Source organism: Panthera onca, chromosome B1 (assembly GCF_046562875.1).
Source record: "Panthera onca isolate mPanOnc1 chromosome B1, mPanOnc1 haplotype 2, whole genome shotgun sequence".
In the NCBI taxonomy this organism is placed as follows: Eukaryota; Metazoa; Chordata; class Mammalia; order Carnivora; family Felidae; genus Panthera; species Panthera onca.
In genome coordinates, this window is record NC_138342.1 from 168,960,520 (window position 1) to 168,976,978 (window position 16,459).

At 43.0% G+C, this 16,459-nt stretch overlaps 1 protein-coding gene across 2 annotated transcripts in view; it reads left to right on the top strand.

Annotated features, from left to right (window-relative positions):
- XPO7 (exportin 7) overlaps positions 1 to 8,853 on the top strand; it is a 40,311-nt gene extending 31,458 nt beyond the window's left edge. For both annotated transcript variants that reach the window (XM_081795623.1, XM_081795624.1), the window contains exons 22-28: positions 1,163 to 1,245; positions 1,471 to 1,685; positions 1,928 to 2,066; positions 4,081 to 4,241; positions 5,351 to 5,449; positions 6,117 to 6,244; positions 7,245 to 8,853. In XM_081795623.1, the coding sequence (XP_081651749.1) occupies positions 1,163 to 1,245; positions 1,471 to 1,685; positions 1,928 to 2,066; positions 4,081 to 4,241; positions 5,351 to 5,449; positions 6,117 to 6,244; positions 7,245 to 7,338 (919 nt within the window). In that variant the 3' untranslated portion in view covers positions 7,339 to 8,853. The remainder of the gene's footprint in view (positions 1 to 1,162; positions 1,246 to 1,470; positions 1,686 to 1,927; positions 2,067 to 4,080; positions 4,242 to 5,350; positions 5,450 to 6,116; positions 6,245 to 7,244) is intronic.
- Positions 8,854 to 16,459: the final 7,606 nt, after the last annotated feature.

The window sequence follows — 16,459 nt, forward strand, 5'->3', positions numbered from 1 at the left end:
AAACAGTGAGAACAACTATAAAACCCTAAGATGGGATGAGCTCACGGGGACTTGAGACAGAAAATACCACTGGCTGGAGCATGGCAAATGAGGGGAGGCCATAGTAGACAAGTCAAACAGGCCGGCAGAGACCCAGTCATATAGCAACTTAGGACAGCAGTAGTGAGGACGAGTGCATTCTCATTACAGTGGGAAGCTGCAGAAATCTTCTATGCATGGGATTAAAATGATCTCTGTTTACCTTATTTAAAGGTATCACTCTACTCTGAAGTAAGAGACTGGGAGAACAAGAGTGGGAGCAGAAGGACCGCACAGGAAGTAGATAGATTCAGGGCATACTGTAGAGCTAGATCTTGATGGATCCAGTGTGGGGAGGAAAGGAAAGAAGAATCAAGGAGGACTGTTAGGTATGAGGCCTTAACCAACTAGAGTCATTAAAAAGACCAACTAGAAGCTCATTTAAAAGGTGGAGCAAACGAAAGAAGAGGTGCTCTGGTCAAGAGAACAGTCAGGAACTCAGAACTCAAGTGTTTTTGTTTTTTATTTTTCAAGTTTATTTATTTATCTGAGAGAGCATGAGTGGGGGAGGGGCAGAGAGGGAAAGAGAGAATCCCAAGCAGGCTCCAAGATGCCAGCACAGAGCCCGATGCAGCTTGAAACCGTGAAACCGTGAGCCAAACCCAACTGGGCACCCCAGAACTCAAGTTGTTTAAAATGCTTGCCTCACCTACTTTGTCCTGTAGCATTCGCAGTCCCTTTGCCTCTCTTCTTTTATAAAGTGGTAATAGTGCTTGTACCCTCCCTTAGTTGCCACCAAAGCTATAAAGGTAAATGTAGATTAATGTCTGACGAGCTTTGAGTTCGTCAGAAATGACTGTTGTAGAAACTATACTTTAATCAAAATGGACAATTTTAAGAGTAATTTCATCTGCCTCACTTTTTTTCTTTTAAATGCTTTCACTTTGAGAAGCAGAACTTGAGTCTAGGTGTTAGTCTTCAAGATACAAGCTCTGTCACAGGTTAAATATCTTTAACTTAGTTATTCCATGTTAGGATAGGTAATCTGAACATCTTAGTGCAAAAAGAATCACCCAAGACTCAAGTATCCCAGTCTTCCAGCAACATACCCCTGACTTTTTCTCCTTCTGTGTTCTCTGCTCAGATCCCAGCGGCTCCAATTTGACGTCTCTTCCCCCAATGGCATTTTACTCTTCAGAGAAACAAGCAAGATGATAACAATGTATGGTAAGGGCTTTAGAGGAGCATAACCCTGGGAGTGAATTCCAGCTCAGTCACCCTAGTGTATGCAGTGTAGGTCTCAGGCTAGCCCTGGCAATAACCAGGACAGTATTACAGTGCCAGCTGACACCAAGGGCCTTTGAGTAAGAGGGTTGAGTTGGTTACAGAAACTATCAGTTACAATGTGGTTGAATAAATAATATATTACCACGTGTCTGTCTACTCACTCAGGCAATCGCATCCTGACACTAGGAGAGGTCCCAAAGGATCAGGTCTATGCACTGAAGCTCAAGGGCATCTCCATCTGCTTCTCCATGCTGAAGGCTGCCCTCAGTGGGAGTTATGTCAATTTTGGAGTCTTCCGTCTCTATGGAGACGATGCCCTGGACAATGCTCTACAGACCTTCATCAAGCTGCTCCTCTCTATTCCCCATAGTGACCTCCTGGTAAGCCTTAAGCATCATTGGCAAGATCTGAGTCCCTCATCTTGTTTGCGTGTTTTTGTTTGGCGGTTTTGTTTGTTATTTTGCCAACACTGATTGAATATTTCTCTGGAGAGCTTACACTAGCTCCAGCTAGCTCTTTTGTCTTCCCATCTGAAGGGAACTGAGCTGTTTTATTTAAGATCTTGCTCCCTGTATATGGAGGTGCACAATGCTAACCTGATTTTTGTCCTCTTTTCCCACAGGATTATCCCAAGCTTAGCCAGTCTTACTATTCACTACTGGAAGTCCTGACCCAGGACCACATGAACTTTATTGCAAGCCTGGAACCTCATGTCATCATGTATATTCTCTCTTCCATTTCTGAAGGACTTACTGCACTTGGTGAGTGCCCGTGTCGGTTGGTTTTAACCACTTAACAGAAAAGGAGAATTTTGCCCCAGGATCCAAAAGGGTTACTGCTTTGGGGGAATTGGCCTTAACCACAGAGAGTATAAGATTCATGAGTACATTCTCATCCAGCAAATATTTACTGACCCTGTCCTGAGGACCAAGTACTGTGCTATACACTAAGGATACAGTAGTTAACAACACATAGTCCCTGTCCTTTAGGGGCTTTTTATCTGGTGGATGAGGCAGACACATAGACAACTGCCTATTTCCTACACTTTTCTGCTTACTACAGTGAGGACGGAGTGCTGAGAGAGCTGCCAGGAAGCATACCTAAACTAGTTTTGAGGAGGTGAGGTGGGGGTCAGACAAGGCCTGGCTGAAAGCATTCATATCAAAGCATAAACCAAAAAGGTGAATGGGCAGTATCAGGTTAGTGGGGAGGCTTCCCAGCATCAGGAACTGCAACTACTAGCACCTACAGCCCAGAAAGAATCAGGAAATTCAGATGGCGGGTACACTGGTGCAGAAGAGAAGGGGGGTGGGGGGAGTAGAGCTGGAAAGAGATGGGGGGGGGGCAGGAGGGCACAAAGGCACCCGTAGTATCTGGATGTCTGGATTCTAACCTACCGCAGTTGGAGGCAGTGGAAGGTGTTCACACAGCCAGCTTCACAAGTTTTTCCCCCTACTCCCATCTGGTTCCTGTCAACCCTTTTGTTCCTGGGTACCTTCAAGCAGTCTTAATAGGTGTATATTAGGTGTGTATGTGTTCAAAGAAGAAAATTTTTTATTTATTTTTTTTTTTAGCATTTATCCATTTTTGAGCAGAGAGAAACAAAGCATGAGCTGGGGGGAGGGGCAGAGAGAGAGGGAGATACAGTCTGAAGCAGGCTCCAGGCTCTGAGCTGTCAGCACAGAGCCCAACGCGGGGCTCGAACTCATGGACTATGAGATCGTGACCTGAGCCGAAGTCGGATGCTCAACTGACTGAGCCACCCAGGTGCCCCAAAAATACATTTTTTGTAGTACGCTGAGCAGAACGTAAATGGGAGGATTAAGTCAACTGCAAAATAATCACCATATCATATTGGATGACTTGGATTGCCTACATGGTGAGTCATCCACACCTCCATGCCACCCCTTTGATACACATTTACCTCCAGCAGGGTGCAGAGGCATATCTAGGACAGTCTAGCCAAGGGATCCAACCTGGCTTTGGAAGGCTGTTTTATAGCTCCTTAAAAATAGAGGGCCCTCTGTATAAACAGAAACAGAATGGTTGACTCATTTAAGGGTTCATCCCTCAGTGCCCTGGCCTGTGCCTCACGTGGTCAGAGCGCGGTCTGCAAGCTGTGCTGCAGTATCCCCTTTGTAAACTACACAGACAGGTCTGTAGCTCCCACAGGATGCCTCGGAAACCAAGAATACGGGTCCTCTGACAGACCAGGAATGTTGCTAGGCAGTGCGAAGCTGTGCCACCCCTGTAACTCAGAGCAGAGGCTTAACAACTCACACTTGGATTCTCCTCACGGCCGGTCCAGTTATTAGCAATATGATCTCTAGACTTTGGTTTATTCATTTGTAAAATGGATCACCTACCTCCCAGAGTTCTCAAGACGATAAATAAGAGATAATACCTACAAGGTCCTTATTAGCACAATATCCGGCACAATGGAAGTACTTGCTATACTAAATTGTTCGTTATTTTTTAATGAAGCAGAAGACCTACATCCATACCACCTGAGTCAATAATGTCAATATCAGTCATTTATATTGTCTATCACCATACACACACTCTCAGACTTAGGATCGGGCCTTGCTATCTGATGAGGGTGAGAGGCTAATGGGAAACACCCAGCACAAGGCGTTGACTGAAACGGGTGCAGTTCCCAGTCTGCCGGGGTACCTCTGCCTCTATGGGATCTCGGCTGAGGGCAACCCATGTTTTCCTGGGTCACCGTCAGCAGCTGCGTATCCCTGCTCTAATCCGCCCCTGCCCCTCTTCCAGACACCATGGTATGCACAGGCTGCTGCTCCTGCCTGGACCACATCGTGACATACCTCTTTAAGCAACTGTCACGGAGCACCAAGAAGAGGACGACACCTCTGAACCAGGAGAGTGACCGCTTTCTGCATATCATGCAGCAGCATCCAGAGATGATCCAGCAGGTAAGGAACATGAGCATTAGGAGGCATTGTGGGGTGTTCTACAGTGGAAGACCCTCTCTGGGGGAGAGGAAAGGCCAAGCAAGATGCAGAGTCTTACGTCTCACCAGGATAATGCTGCCGAAGTGAAGTTTACACCTTAAAATTACAGTGGATTTTGAGTTTGCTGAGCAATCATCAGACAGAAACAATCTGAAAAAATCAGGTTCTGTCTGAGTTGTTCTTCCAAGTGTCACACCTACCCCTATGCCTTGGACCTGTCCTCCTTCTACAGCAATGACTGTTGCCATAAGCGGGGCACAAGTTAGCAGCACCCAGCTATAAAGCTTTTACTCCCATTTGCAAAGTGGGAACAGGAATGCAGGACAGAGGGAAATAACTGACCACACAGAGATCAAACCATATGTTTGCCATCGTTTTATTTGTATGCTGCATCTTTGCAAAAATAAGATTTGCAAAAATAGATAAAAATAGATAAGGAAAGGGGATCAATGGAATTAGCTTTTAGCTACTAGTCTCACCTTTGTATTATTCTCTAAAGAAACTGAAATAATTCACATTCGTATCACATCCCCAAAATGTTATAAAAGCTGTCTCTGGGGCACCTGGGTGGCTCAGTCGGTTAAGCCTCTGACTTCAACTCTGGTCATGATCTCACAGTTTGTGAGTTTGAGCCCCACATTGGGCTCCTTGCTGTCAGTGTAGAGCCTGCTTGGGATCCTCTGTTGCTCTCTCTCAAAAATAAACATTTAAAAAAAACAACTTAAAAAAAAAAGCTATCTCCTCTCAGACAAGTACCGGGGAGCTACAGTGCAAAGGGATTTTACCTAGTATGATCATTGTGTGACCCATCCCATTCCCCACAGAAAACAAGGTGAACTGGAAAGGTCCATTTTTAAAGGAATTATTAAACCAATTTAAAAAGCAGGAAAGGAAATACCTTAGAAAATTTACCTCATAATAGAAGATTAAAATGAAACTTCATAAACTATTTGCCTGGTTTACTCCAGACAGAAGAGGCCTTCAACCCAATAAACTCTTCTGTTTGGAATCTATAATTCTATCTTGGGTAGCTACCCACTAGGTCACTGCCTCAGATTCTCCATTTCCAGATGCTGTCAACGGTGCTGAACATCATCATCTTTGAAGACTGTAGGAACCAGTGGTCTATGTCTCGGCCCCTACTCGGCTTGATACTACTTAATGAAAAGGTAAGAGAGCCAGAAGCATGGGCAGACACATTTAGCTATCATTTGCCAGGGCACTGTGAGGAACGTTATAGGAACACCCCATGATGGTAAAGCAGAGGGAAGATAGCCTGTTTTCTGAGCATGTTCTGTTCATGGTTTGACAAGTACATAATCACTTAACTGTTAGAAGTCACCATGTATAGCAATTCAGACAAAGGTAAAGGCTGAGGAAATGTTACCAGAAGGGAATATACCTGGAGATCAGACCACCTGTGACCTAAATTCTAGCTCAGCTCTACCACAAACAAATATAAGGAAGTCTAGAGAGTCCTGTAAAAGAAACCAAATCCGGGTCACCAGTCCGGCTCAGTTGGTGGAGCATGGAACTCTTGATCTCAGGGTTGTTGGTTCTAGCCCCACATTGGGTGTAGGGATTACTTAAAAGAGAAGATAAAATCAAGAACCTGGATCAGATGACCCTTAGAGTGTTTACAAATTTAAAACTCTTGATTTTTAAGTAAGATGAAGATAAATTATCTGGCAAGTACTTGCTTGAATCAAAAAAGGCACCCAGTTTTGGTAGATAATTCTGTTTCTTGTTGGAGAAGAACATTCCTTCCACCCTGCAGAAGAGGGAAGGCTAATAAGCCTCATCTCTCCTTACCCTGTCTCGCTCCTTGCCCCACAGTATTTTTCTGACCTAAGGAACAGTATCGTGAACAGCCAGCCACCAGAGAAGCAGCAGGCTATGCATCTGTGTTTTGAAAACCTGATGGAAGGCATCGAGCGAAATCTTCTTACGAAAAATAGAGACAGGTGAGTGTAGAGAGCCCTGCCGAAAAGTCATAGGCAGTTTCTCCAGTCCTCGAAACAGGACACTCCTTAACAGTCTTTTAGAGGCCATCTAAAGCAGTGCTCTCCAATAGAAAAGCAAGCCACATAAGTAACTCTAAATTTCCTAGTAGCCACATTAAAAGGGGATAAAAGGAAACAGACAAAATTCATTTTAACACATTGTATGTAACTTAATGTATGCAGAATATTATGTCAATGTGTAATCCAGACTTAAAAATTTAGAATTTTAACATTCTTTTTATTTTACTAAGTCTTCAAGATTCTGTATATTGTACATTTAACAGGGAATCTTAATTCAGATGCTAACTACTCATTTGAAATGCTTGATTTGTATTTAGACTTCATAAAATTTACAGTTGACAAAGTAGATTCCCATATTCAAGTATACCGAACATACTTAGAAATTGTCCAGTAACTGAATTGAATGTCAGGTTTCCCTGAATTCATGTTTAAATATGATTTCATTTTTAAAATGGCATTTTAATTTAAAACTAATTAAGATACAATTGGGGAACAGAATTTTAAATTTCCATGTAATTTGATTCAGTTCTTCTGTTGTACTGGGTACATTTCAAGTGTTCAGCAGCCATGTGAGGCTGGCAGCTACCATATTGGACAGGTCTCCGGCATTAAGAAAGGAGATAGCTTCATTTTCTTCACACCCTCACTGTGTGAGGGTTACTTCCCACCTCCGTCAGATTTTCCTGTTGTGCTGTCACGAGTTCAAGGTGGCCCTCAAAGCCCCAGATTTGACCAGATCTCCAAGTCTACCACAAGGTTGTCAGGTAGAAAGGGGTGCAAAACTAGCTCAACTTTCCCTTAAGTTCTTAAGACCGAGGTTAACTGACCTTAGATTCATGCATTCTGCCTTTCAGTAGCCACTTCTCTGCCAGAAATGTTTTAGGCAAAGACCTTTCCCTTCCACCCTACTCCCTCAACCTACAATTCATCCTCTCTGCAGGTTCACCCAGAACCTGTCAGCATTCCGTCGAGAAGTCAATGACTCGATGAAGAATTCCACTTACGGCGTGAATAGCAATGATATGATGAGCTGACACCTCCTTGGACTCTACCTGTACAGAGCAGCGTCCCTTTGGTCTGGCCCAGAGGGGCAAACAATTACAAGGGAGAGGGCCTGGCTGATCCTGGCCCCCTCCACCAGGGGTGTGGGGAAAATGGCAAAGGTCAACTGGCTACTTCCCCAGGGAATAGGGATGTGAGTGCACTCACTAGGGGGCAGGGCGCTGCTGGTTCCTGGGGGGATTGGGTGGGAAGGGTGGTGGGAGGAGATAGAGACACAAATGTGTGAGACTCCAGCCCCTCCTCCTGGGGCCACCCCAGGGGGTGGGGGAGGAACCCCCAGTGTCCTGCCACAACCTGCCTTGTATAAACATGTACATTTTTTCATAACATTTTGAACAAGGTTTATATTGACTCAAGTTTAAAAACAAAAAGTGTGACTGAAAAATTTTTACAGAGTCTAGTGCACCAATGCTGATGTGAGGGGTTGTGTATGCGAGTGAGAAAAAAATGTGTATTCTGGTGGCCTGAAGCTTTACTGGACGAGGATGTGTGAACGTGCAGAGATATATTTAGTGACACAGTGTAGAGAGGCAAAAAAAAAAAAAAAAAAAGGTAAAAATTCCAAATGTATATTTTTTCTTATTGCCCTTTCCTTGCCCCCAAAATTATCACTTCCTGTTACTGTATTACCCTTGTTATTAGGAACTCTAAGCCATGTGGAGCACCATCCTTCCCCTTCAACCGTAGATGCTGCCCTAGGTCCGTTGGCCTCTTGCAGTGACAGACAACTCCAGCTAAAAGTGTTTGGTGTTCTTAGCTTCATCCTTTTTCCCACTTTGCTTATCCTCATCCTCAGACAGATGCCTCTTGCTTTTATAAGTCGGATGTAACTCTATGATTTAGGGTTCTCAGTCTCTGTAAAGGTAGAGACCAGAGAGAAGGAATTGAGCCAGTTGCTCTCCTGTTGAGCGATTTGGATGAGTCCACCAGAGGCCTGATTGTATGGCCGATAACTTTGAGTCTTCCCCAGCCCTTGAGGCAGTGTGTGTGGATGTGTGCGCGTGGATATTTATATATGTACCCTGCACTCGTGAATGTATGAACTGGAGGAAGTTACTACAGTGGAGGGGTTCTTAATAACAAGGTCTGCCTAGCATGAAGTATTTAACAATCTCCCACCCTTTAAAAATATACATTTTTATAAAATAAAAACCATAATAAATGTTTTGAATATTAAAAAAATTAACCTACAGAAGAAAATTAATGGAGAAAGCTATTTGCCTTGTACTTTTTCCACAATTGCTGCTGCTAGTTGTACGCATCTCTAGTTCAGCTCTTGCCCATGGGACACTCATCAATTAGGTTTTATCTTTATTTCTCTCCTCTACCCCCAGAAACAAGCCTGTTAATTTTTTTTTCCTTCTCCTCTGGCGACTGTGTGGTGAATCCTTTCTTGCGTGATCAGGTTGCGGATAGACTTGTAAGGGTGTTTGCTGCATACAGTGTAAGCATTGTGACCGCCAATAAACTTCAATGGTTTCTACTGACCTGGCTTCAGTGATCAAGTCTAGTGTGTCTATAGGGACACGTCTCACTCTAAACACACTAAGATGCTTGAAACACACATTCTTAAAAGCCAGTAAATGACAGGTTCGTCTTACCTTTGTAAAATTCGCTTGTTTCTCATTCAACTAAGTCTGACTCCATTTCTTTTAAAAGTATGATTGTTTTAGTTGATATATCTATGCAGATAGATATAAATATATATAGATACATACAGTGCTGATGTCCACAACTACAAGAGTGAAGCCACTCTACCTCTACTAGCAATCGGAAAAGAAGTAATGATTGCAGAAAGCCCAGTTTTGTTAACGTCCTGATCCCCGCTCCTCTTCTGTGAGCTGGGCTTCATTCATTAGACCCTGACAGGTTCAAGGGTAAGTTTTTCACTGTACTATGCAGGCTTCATGGGCCAGAATTATCAAATGAAGAACCCTATAGTTAATGAGGGCTATTTCTCATCCCCATACTATGTAGTACCTAGGTATAAGAGAACTTAATTACCAGAAACACTGTATCTTAACGGAGATTTATATGCAATGAATCACAGGCTCTAGAGTGCCACTCTTGTCTACCTTATCTAGATGTACTGCTACCTATGTTTGCTGTTTCAGTGTTCTGGGTGGTATCTTGGTCCTAAGTTATTTTGAAGGCAGGTCATTGTATTCTAATGACCAGAAGGCAAATAGAATGGATTTATCTTAGCCAAGTCTATCTCTAAGCCTAAGAGAAATATAAAATGGTCAGGCTTCATTAATATGCAAAACACACCAGTCACATGCCCCAGTGACCTGGAATTCTAATTCTGTAGTAAATGAGACAAAATAACTTTCTCACTGGTACTTGAAAAACCTCCTCTGCCCCAGCTATCCTGAGATGTTGCTTGATCAGCAAAATGGCAGAGCCCTCCTTTCCCTTCCACAAAAACAATTTTAGAGGCAAGAGACTCACCAAACATGGTGATCTCCTCAGTGCAGCCCTAATGCTGTCCAGTCATGACAAACTGCCATAGTTAAAATCTTCTACAACCACATTAAACTTTTTAAACAGTAAAGCTATTCCTTTCTTGACAGTTACAAGAGGGGGCACCCCCAAAAAAGCCAAATAAGGTATTTTTTCTGGTCAAATTAGCAATTGAACATGACCCATCTTAATAAATGTGAAAGTCAGTTATCTTTAAACTTTGGTTTCCCCTCAAAGTCCTGTGCAGGCTTTATTCAGTTAAAAAGAGTTGTTTATTAGTTTCTAGGCTATCCTGGGGGACTGTGGTTGTCAAGTCAGGTGTCTTTAGACAGTGTTTCCTTACACAAACTATACCTTACGTTGACAAAACACCTAAAGTCTTTACGGCAGATGACTAAATTGTATTATGTATGTACATGTTTTTTTGTTGTCTCTGCCTAAATAAGGGTTATCTATTCCCACTAAAGTATAAATCAGACAGATGAAGAAGGATTTGGCCCAGGGTCAAATTTTAAGTTTTGATATGACTTTAACCCAATGTCATGAAATAACAGGAATTGAGTGTAAAGAACCAAAGCACCTCTCTCTATCCATTTGCCACCAGCCAACCCTTCTCCCACCCAAGATTTTTGGCTAGATCTACAAACACACCTAAGTTGCCTTCCAATGCTGCCAAAGTGCCAAGTGCCACGACAAAAAAAGGAAAGCAAAGAGAATACAGGGAACCTGCACAAGCCATAAATGTCTGTAAACATTTTAAAAGCCCTACTCTAGATATTTCAGAAGTAAATTTGAAATATGTACACACCAACCATAATTAATACAACTACCAACTGAGTGCTAGGTAATGAATGCCGAAGAATTCTTGCCTCTGTAGCTTGTCTCCTGGGTCCATTACATCTATCTTGCAATTTCTTAGATACCCTGGAATTCACTGGTCAGCCACTTTGGTGTATTTCGGGAGCAGTGGGTCAACTAAATGAATCAGCTGCCAGACCGTGAGACATCAGATGATCAGAATGTTGGACGGGATCAAGCTTAGAATATTAATCCCTCTTCCTCAGAGAACCCTTACGGTTTTCAGGGTAGCCTGACTGTTGCTACCTGTTCATTTACCAAATACTTAGCATCCACTTAAGGACAAATACCTTTTTGATGGTCAGCAACAGAAAAGGAAACTCCAAAGCAAACAACATCATGTGCAAGGCAAATTCACTTCCCACTCTTTCGCATAAGATCCCTCAAGAGCACAAACGAACTACAAAGCATAGTGAACAGTACTTACATTGTTACACAGGCATCACAATTATATTTTTAATTCTGTTTGATAACCATGAAGACAATTTATAATAGATCTAAGCATACAGCATTACCTATATGGGCCAAACCACCCCATTATCCGTTACAAAGGAATGAAGAGGGACAAGTGGGCAATCTCCTAACTTCTGCTACTAGATAACACATTCAGTCCATTCAAGGTCTGGAGGACAACCAAACTCGAGACAAAAACTAACTGGAAAATAGATTTGGCCTCGAGAAGCTCACGCCACTATACAGTCTGATAAAGTAAAAGGGTGGATGAATTTAAGAACAGTATTCTCAAAGTCAAAAAACTCAGCTCTTACAGACTGATTATATTGTGCAATGAAGGTAAAGCAACCTCTAGAGGCTGAATTAATTCAACTGAAAAATCAAAAATGAAACCACTTTTTAAGAGAGCAGACCATTATCGTTTCTATTTATCAGTAAGCCCAGGGCCTACCCTTTAACACCTTGCCGTGTGGGACAGGGGCCACAAAGCAAACCAAGTTATAACTTTACCAACCAGGCTACAAACGCTGCAGTAGAACCCTTCCCTTCAACTAGGCATCTGCCTCCACATCCTATCTCGTGCATCCTACCTCCTTTCCCCGTCTGCAGAACCGTCTCTTCTCAGTCTAAATTTCCATGCCCTTTGCCCACCTGCCGTTTTCAAGACCCCAAGTAGAACCCCACTTCCTCTCTGGAGTCGCTCCCCACTGTCCCTGTCCCCACGTCTTACGGCCTACTCAGGTTTGAGATATTCCTAGCCCCCCTTTCTCCCCTCAGCAGCTAAAATGTGCTCCTTACGAGTCGGGACCAGATGGCAGGTGAACAGTGGAGAGTAGCTGGGACTAATCTGGCTGAAGCCCCGGCAGCATGGTACGGGCGGGTTAATCTCCATCGCTGCCACAGTCAATACCGAAAGGAAACGAGTAGAAGCCGCTAACATCAACCCCTTGACCTCACGAAGAAGAAAAGTAGAGTTCACCCCGACCCCGTACGCTCACCCCGACCCCGTACGCCCGCCCCGACAAACCGCCGCGCCCCGGAAGAGCTTCCACGCGTTCCTTCCGTCCCCGTCGCGCCTGCGCACATAGGCCCTGTCTTCCGGCATCTCCTCCGCGTCGTCGCTTGCCCCGCCTCTGCCGCCCTGCGCAAACGCAGTCGTTACTCCTAATTGTTCTCGGCGGCTCTTGGTTGCGGTTGGAGGAGGGTTTGGCCGCTGGGTGGTCCTGGGACGTTCTTGGGGAAGGCGGAGCTGGGCTACTAAGGCGCCCGGACCTCTGCCCAACTTTGTGCCTTGTAGGGGTTCGAGTTCACGAGCACCGTGGCTTCACACCTAGTATCTGCAGTAATAATCATAGAGTTACTGTTCAAGGACTTGGTTTATGGCTGGGAAGGACTCAATGAAGTGGGCAAACGGGCTAAAAAGGGTGATCGTTGGAGGCTCAGTTTGCTCTGGGAGTACCAAGGAGCCCACCCCCTGCCCCCAAGTCGAGCCCTATCAGAATAAGCCGTTTGGAAGAAGGCAGGGGAAAATATTCAGGCAGTGCAAAAAGCCGCTGCATTGTACACCTTGTACCTTTCTCGAGGGTGCAAAAATTGCACGGCTGAAAGGAAAGTGCACATGTCAGTGAGGGGTTGGGCACAAGAGATTGGGATTTAGGGGCTCCTGGGTGGCTCTATACGTTAAGCGTCGGACCTGGGCTCAGGTCATGATCTCACGCCTCCGGGCTCTGTGCTGACAGCTCAGAGCCTGGAGCCTGTTTAGGATTCTATGACCCGGTCTTGGGGCGCCTGGGTGGCTCAGCTGGTTAAGCGTCTGACTTCAGACGGTCCGTGAGTTCGAGCCCCGCGGCGGGCCCTGGGCTGATGGCTCAGAGCCTGGAGCCTGCTTCCCATTCTGTGTCTCCCTCTCTCTCTGCCCCTCCCCCGTTCATGCTCTGTCTCTCTCTGTCTCAAAAATAAATAAACGTTAAAAAAAATTTTAGGATTCTATGACCCGGTCTCTCTCTTCCCCTCCCCCGCTCAGGTTGTCATTCATTCATTCATTCATTCATTCATTCTCTCTCTGTGTCTCTCAAAAAAAAGAGAGAGAGAGAGAGAGAGGTTAGTATTTGATCCTAAAAGCCTCAAGTTTCAAGAGGCTACTTTGCAAAGCAGGCTAGTGATCATTCTTTGTTTAACCCATCAGCTAGTGGGTAATAAGGATTTGAACCAAGACAAGGACTGTGGAGGGAGAGCTAAGAAAGATTGGGGAGGTAGGGGGTGGAGGTTGGAATCAACACACTTTGTGACCAATTGGATGTGAAGAGTAAAGAATAGAGGATTCTAATAGAATTCTCAGGTTCTAGAATGGGGCAGCAACTGAGTCAAGGCAGAGTAAGCATGAGACAATGCAGGGATGAGTGCAGAGCTCTTGGTGAGCCTGAATTGAACTCTGATCCAAGGACACTTCCCTACTCTTGCACAAAACATAAGAAAACAGAAGAGGGAACACTTGCCAGTCATTTTATGAAAGCCAGACAAAGATGTTAAAAGAAAAAAAAGAAACCTTTAGAATGATATTCCTCGTAAATGCAAACATTTTTAATATACGCAAACTTAATCCAAGAATACATGAAAAAGATAATACATCATGACCAAGTGGGATTGATCCTAGAAATGCAAGGTCGGTTTAAAACGTTCAGAAAACCTGGGGCATCTGAGTTGAATGCTTGATCTCAACTCAGGTCTTTATCTCAGGGTCATGGGATCAAGCCCTGTGTCAGGTTCTGTGCTGAGCGTGGAGACTGCTTAAGATTGTTTCTCTCTCTGCCCCTCTCCCCCACTTGTGTGCTTGCTCTCTCGCTCTAAAAACAGAAAACCAAATATTTCTAAAACAATTTTTTGATTCAGAAAACCAATAAATAATTCACTGTATCAACAAAATGAAAGACAAAATGTCGATCATCTCAGTAGATAAAGAAAAAGCACATGACAAAATTCAATACTCATGATAAAAAGTCTCAACAAACTAGGAATAAAAAGAAACATCCTTTACCTATTAAAAGACATCTATGACAACCTACCACCAACAGAATGTGATGGTGAAAGAGTGAATGTTTTCCCTAAGATTAAGAACAAGGAAAGGGCCACCCTCTCTTACTACCTCTATTTAACATTGTACCTCAGGTCTTAACCAGAGCACATAGGCACTTAATTAATTAATTAGTTAATTAATAGTGCACAGTACAAAAAGGAAGAAGTGAAACACTATTCATAAATGTCATGATTTGAGGTTCAGAAAGCTACTGGAACTAATAAGTGAATTTAGTAAAATCACAGAATACAAGGTCAGTAGACGAAAACCAAATAGTATATTTCTATACACTAAAACTATTAGGGGCACCTGGATGGCTTAGTTGGTTAAGAGTCTGACCCGTGGTTTTGGCTCAGGTCATGATCTCACAGTTTGGGAGTTTGAGCCCCAAGTCCAGTTCCACCCTGACAGCATGGAGCCTGCTTGGGATTCTCTCTCTCTCCCTCTCTCTCTGCCCCTCCCCTGCTCATATTCCCTCTCTCTCTCTCTCTCTCTCTCTCTCTCTCTCCCCCTCTCTTAATAAATAAATAAACTTAAAAAATAAACTATTAGATAAAATTTTAAAATATATACTGCTTGTGGGGCTTCTGGTGGCTCAGTTGGTTAAGCATCCAACTTTTGATTTCGGTTCGGGTCATGATCTCAGGGTTCATGAAATTGAGCCCCAAATTGGGCTCTACACTGGCAGCTCGGAACCTGCTTGGGATTCTCTCTCTCTCCCTCTCTCTCTGCCCCTCCCCTGCTCTCTCTCCCTTTCTCTCTCAAAATAAATAAGACTTTAAAATGAAATAAGATATATATTATTTGCTATAGCGTCCAAATACATGAAATACATAGGAATAAATTTAACAAGATATATAACAAGTATATATACACTAAAATCTGTAAAACACTGCAGAGGAAAATCTTTAAACAAATGCAGAGATCATAACATATTCATGGGTTGGATGACTCAAAACCGTGATGTCCTTTCTCCCCAAATTGAACTATGCATTCAAAGGAACCCCAATAAAAATCCCAGAAAGTTTTTTTTGTAGAAAACGGCAAGCTGATTCTAAAATTTATATGAAAATCCAGGCACTTAGGTGGCGTAGTCAGTTGAGTGTCCAACACTTGATTTCTTCAGCTCAGGTCATGATCCCAGGGTTATAGGATCAAGCCCCGCTGCGGGTTCTCTTTCTGAACCTGCGTGGGATTCTCTTTCTTTCTTTCTCTCTCTCTCTCCACCTCTCTCCGACTTGTGTGCTCTCTCTCTCTCTCTCTCAAATTAAAAGTAAAATAAAATTTATGTTAAAATGCAAAACATCTAGAACAGCCAAAACATTTTTGAAATAGAAGAACAGATTTGGAGAGCTCAACTACCTGATTTCAAGATTTGCTCTAATGCTATAGTAATCAAGACTGTAGTGTTGGCACTATGGCAGACAGATCAATAGAACAGAATAAAGTCTAGAAATAGACCAACATATACATGGTTAAATGATTTTCAGCAAAATGTGCCAAGGTATTTCAACAGAGAAAGGCTAGTCTTTTCCAAAAATAGTGCTAGATGAACTGGGTGGAGATCCACTTGAGGGGTAAAAGAAATGAACCTGACCTTTAGCTAACACCACACACAAAAATTAACTTCAAATCAATCACAAATGTAAAAGTACAAGCTCACACTACAAGACTTCTAGAAGAAAACTTAGGAGAAAACTTTTACAACCTTGGGTTAAACAAGATTCCTTCAAATACCAAAGCCATGAGCCATTGGACTTCATCAAATTTAAATTTATCTGCTCTTCAAAAGATACCGTTTTAAAATATGAAAAGACAAGTTATAGGCAGGAGTAAAAAAATCTTTGTAATACATATACATGACACAACACAGGTATCCAATATATATAAACAATCCCTACAACTCAGTAAGAATAATCTGAAATAGCCCAATTTAAAAATGGACAAAGTATTTAAACAGGTATTTTGCCAAAGAAGATACACGAATGACCAGTAAACACCTGAAAAGATACTCAACCTCACTTGTCATCAAACAGAAACAAATAAACACAAGAGATGTCACTATATACATCCACTAGAATGGCTAAAATTAAGAAGACTGACAATACCAAGTGTTGATGAAGATGTATGGCAACTGGAATTCTCATACATTGCTGGTAGAAATGCAAAATGACTTCAGAAAGTAGTTTTACAGTTTCACGTAGTTTAATACATGCTTACAAAATGATCCAGCAATTCCACTCCTA